The sequence below is a fragment of the Triticum aestivum genome, chromosome 6B, assembly GCF_018294505.1.
Source record: "Triticum aestivum cultivar Chinese Spring chromosome 6B, IWGSC CS RefSeq v2.1, whole genome shotgun sequence".
Lineage (NCBI taxonomy): Eukaryota > Viridiplantae > Streptophyta > Magnoliopsida > Poales > Poaceae > Triticum > Triticum aestivum.
This window is the reverse complement of record NC_057810.1, coordinates 276,664,876-276,668,387: the sequence shown is the minus strand read 5'-3', so window position 1 is coordinate 276,668,387 and position 3,512 is coordinate 276,664,876. Positions and strand designations below refer to the sequence as shown.

The 3,512-nt window shown below is 44.1% G+C and overlaps 1 protein-coding gene across 3 annotated transcripts; it reads right to left on the bottom strand.

Moving 5' to 3' along the window:
* Positions 1-305: 305 nt before the first annotated feature.
* On the bottom strand, positions 306-3,218 carry LOC123136918 (uncharacterized). Of its 3 annotated transcripts, none has more exons than XM_044556425.1 (7): positions 1,858-3,218; positions 1,709-1,772; positions 1,521-1,591; positions 1,237-1,331; positions 1,081-1,157; positions 880-993; positions 306-794 (listed from the first exon to the last, which is right to left on the bottom strand). In XM_044556425.1, exons 1-7 carry the CDS (start codon positions 3,131-3,133, stop codon positions 653-655), a joined length of 1,839 nt encoding a protein of 612 aa, XP_044412360.1. In that variant the 5' UTR covers positions 3,134-3,218; the 3' UTR covers positions 306-652. The 3 variants fall into 3 exon arrangements, with proteins under 3 accessions (XP_044412360.1, XP_044412358.1, XP_044412359.1); XM_044556423.1 differs by having other exon boundaries at positions 1,709-1,778; positions 1,858-3,217; XM_044556424.1 differs by having other exon boundaries at positions 306-791; positions 1,709-1,778; positions 1,858-3,216.
* Positions 3,219-3,512: the final 294 nt, after the last annotated feature.

The following is a 3,512-nucleotide window of genomic DNA, read 5'->3' as shown; positions in this document are numbered from 1 at the left end:
CAATGCTACTATTTTTGGAGTTGACACTTTTGTGACGATGTAAAAAAAACAATTTTTGGAGTTGGACATTTTTGTGATGATGTAAAAAAACACCTTCTGATGATGTAAATTTTACTCCAACCACTATTTTACATCATCTATTGCTCAGAGGGGGTTGGGGGGGTAGCAGCGGGCAAATGGGGAGAGACCGGAAACAGGTATGCTACAATGAGTTACTCCCTTCGTAAGAAGGTAAATGCTCTTGTATTTCTTTACAAAGGCAATACAACGCACAACCAAGGAACCGGAATCGAACAACAGCCAGCAAAGGAAGCGGAACATTTGCATTAACATGAACAACACTGTCAACGCTCAGGATATCTTATCCTGCCGTTTCGCACAATACAAGTTCAATATGAGCTTTTCATTGGATTGGACGCTCCACAATTTGGCACCTTGAAAACGAAGCGCACAGCCCAACTACTATAGCTTCAAACTTTGGTGTGAACATGACAACTCAGCTGCTAGTTAAAACAAACAATAACCCAGATTTCATTGGTTATCGTCCACCATATAACCTGCTTACATGGTTCACGGATTAGAAATTGCAGAGCAGCGTCACTCTTCCATACTGCATTGCCGTTACAACCACCCATCTGACAGGGCGATGCGCCTAAGCACATCCTTCTGACAGGTCAAGACGCCTCAGATACGGTGTCAGTGGCAGCTCTCCATACATAAGAGTCCGTTCCACAGATCGGAGCGAATAATGTGGATCGTCCAGTCTTTTAGGCAGCAATTCTTTTACAAGACTGCTGAAAAAAACAGAACTTTTTAGACAGTAGAGGAAACATCAATATGGTAACAAGTATTCTTTCTTTTTATAATACATGCATGTACCTGCGCGCCACTTTTACGACATCCAATATTTTGAAGTGTGTGATATCGACAAAACTTGCATACTCGTCATTGTCCATAAATGGGAAAGTCTTACCACCCAAAATAGAAAACCCTCTAGAAACATAATATTGGCATTCAGAAATTGTAAGCTTTTACTTTAGAGACTTATTAAGAAAAGGTAACTGTATGCCAAATACGTACTCTTTAAGTGCGTCAACATGGTATTGGATGCTGGTTGCAGGTAAATGATCAGTGTACGAACTAATACCATGGGCCATCTACATTGGACAAAACTTTAAGATTCAGGGACGGGACTTGTAATTTTGTATTAACTATAATGTGGAAATTTGCACAAACCTGGCCAAGCATTTCAACAGAGGCAGAGCAATTCCTTAGCCGTGTTTGATCTAGCTGTGTTTCATCCGGCCTTTCTGGTTTCATCAGTATTGCATCTGCAATAAATGGCAATAAACATGTGAACTCAGGTAATATATACTGACATTTCTACTCAAGAACATAATTCTGATAGCGGTATGTCAGACTACACAAGAACATAGCGATTATGAAACTGAAAAAATAAGTGTAGTAAAAAATCAAAGCTGTGATATAATAGTATCTCCAAAAGTAGGCTTAGCAAATACCTAACGACGTGAGCCTTTGAATGGCAACAAGGATGTTGCGGAGCACTGCTAATTTAACCAAACCAATCCACCTGCAGTATAAACAGAACAAACAGAACAATTGACTGTTCAGATCTGTGAGATGATATTGCTAACTGAAATAAATTTATTCCACTGAGCTGCTCTCCAACCTAGCCATATGGAATTACCTCAGATTTTCACCAATAATAAACCTCGGTGCAGCTTTCTTGTTCTTACTTTTGAGAGGCTTCCCTGCAACTTTTTGGATATGGAGAAACGAATTAAACTAAAGAAATGTGTCACCGCAAAAAGGTGATAAAAAACAAAACATAATTACCAGAGGTGTTGTTGAAGTAACGTGAAACAGTACATGGCCGGTAGTTGGGATCAATATATGACATCCTTTCCGTAGAAAAAGACACAAGCCTCATGTCCTTATTTTTAATGTCAACAGAAGCAAACAGACCCAATGGCTTCTCATTGCTTCCAAGTGGCCGGGTCATCATGTAAAGATAGTCATCATCTATGCCAAGGGTAGGAGCTAAACACTCCAACTTACTCAAGGAAAGTTGGCGTGCATCATCATCCCGCAGCCTGTGTGACAACAAATCCCAACTTTCATCGGTTAAAAGGATGTCACTAGTATCTACACTAAAGCATTCAGTCCACTCTGACCCGAGATTCCTCTTCTGAGTTGTCGCCTTCCAACCATGGTCAGTATTCGAACCATAGTCAGTATCATCTTCACCTTGGTTATACTCCACCTCAACAAACTTCAGTGTGTTGCCAATGCAGATCACATCCCTAAACGGCCTAGGACATGATGTTCCCAAGTTACATGCATTAGACGGCATGGGGCAAGGAAAGCTCAAGAAGCGGACCACTGGATTCTCATCAAGCACATTGCAGAAAAGTATACCACGCCAAAGGTCAACCCACCCCAATGAATCCACTCCAACTGTGATTACCTTGGTGGTATGGTGGTTAAGGACGTGAATCAGGTCAGCGTCCCTAGTACACTCCAGTGGTATCACCTTGCTGCTCCATGCCTTGGTCTGGGATGTGTAGAGAAAGAGCTCATAAGCAAGATAGTCAATTTTGAGCTTGAGCGTCAAGGCAGCCACAATGTATCCCTTGCCATGGCTGAGGATGCCAACCACTTTGGTTGGATGGAATTTCAGCATAGGTCGTTCTGGAAGCACCTCAAGTGACGGATTCCCTTGGTCAACCCTGTAGACGAGATAGCGCTGCAAGTTGAACATTGCCATGGTAATGGCTAGCAGAACAGCGTTGCCATCGGTGCTAACGACGGAGGCACCATACGACAACCCGTAATCCCCAACATGGACAACGAAGCCAGATACATCCGGTGGGCTGGCGAATAAGAAGGAAACCTCCACCTCCACCACCACTTCTTCCTTCGACTCCGCCTCACTTCTGACATCCACGAATGTTCTGGCTGTGGTAGCCAAGGAAGAAGAACACTCAGCGATTGACATTTTCTCCCAGTCGTAGTTTGCCCCGCGCACTACGGTGTCGAGGAGGACCCAGTTAGGATATATGCCGGCGTGCTCCGGCGGCGGCCGCCGCCGGGCGAAGAGGGGACGAACCATAGATCGAGAGGGGACGGGATTTGATTTGGGGATTAGGGTTTCTTCTTCTGCTCCATCGGCGGCTATAGGGTGACGGACATATAAGAGGAGACCAGACCTAGGCCAGCACGGCTCGGTCCAGGGCTTTTTTTTTTTTTTTGAGAGAATGAGAGAAGGCTCGGTCCAGGGCTAAACCTGCCTGGCACGGCACCGGGCCGTGCCGGCCGGGAGCTCCTATTTCCCGCGTTCCCCTCATGGGCCGGTCCATAAGGGGGGTTGGGCGCCCCAGTTTTTTCACTCCGTATTTTTTTTCTGTTTTTCTTATTTAAAACAATTCTCAATATCAAAAAGGTTCAAAATAAATTTTGGGAAAATGTTCCAGAAATCATAACATGTTCGT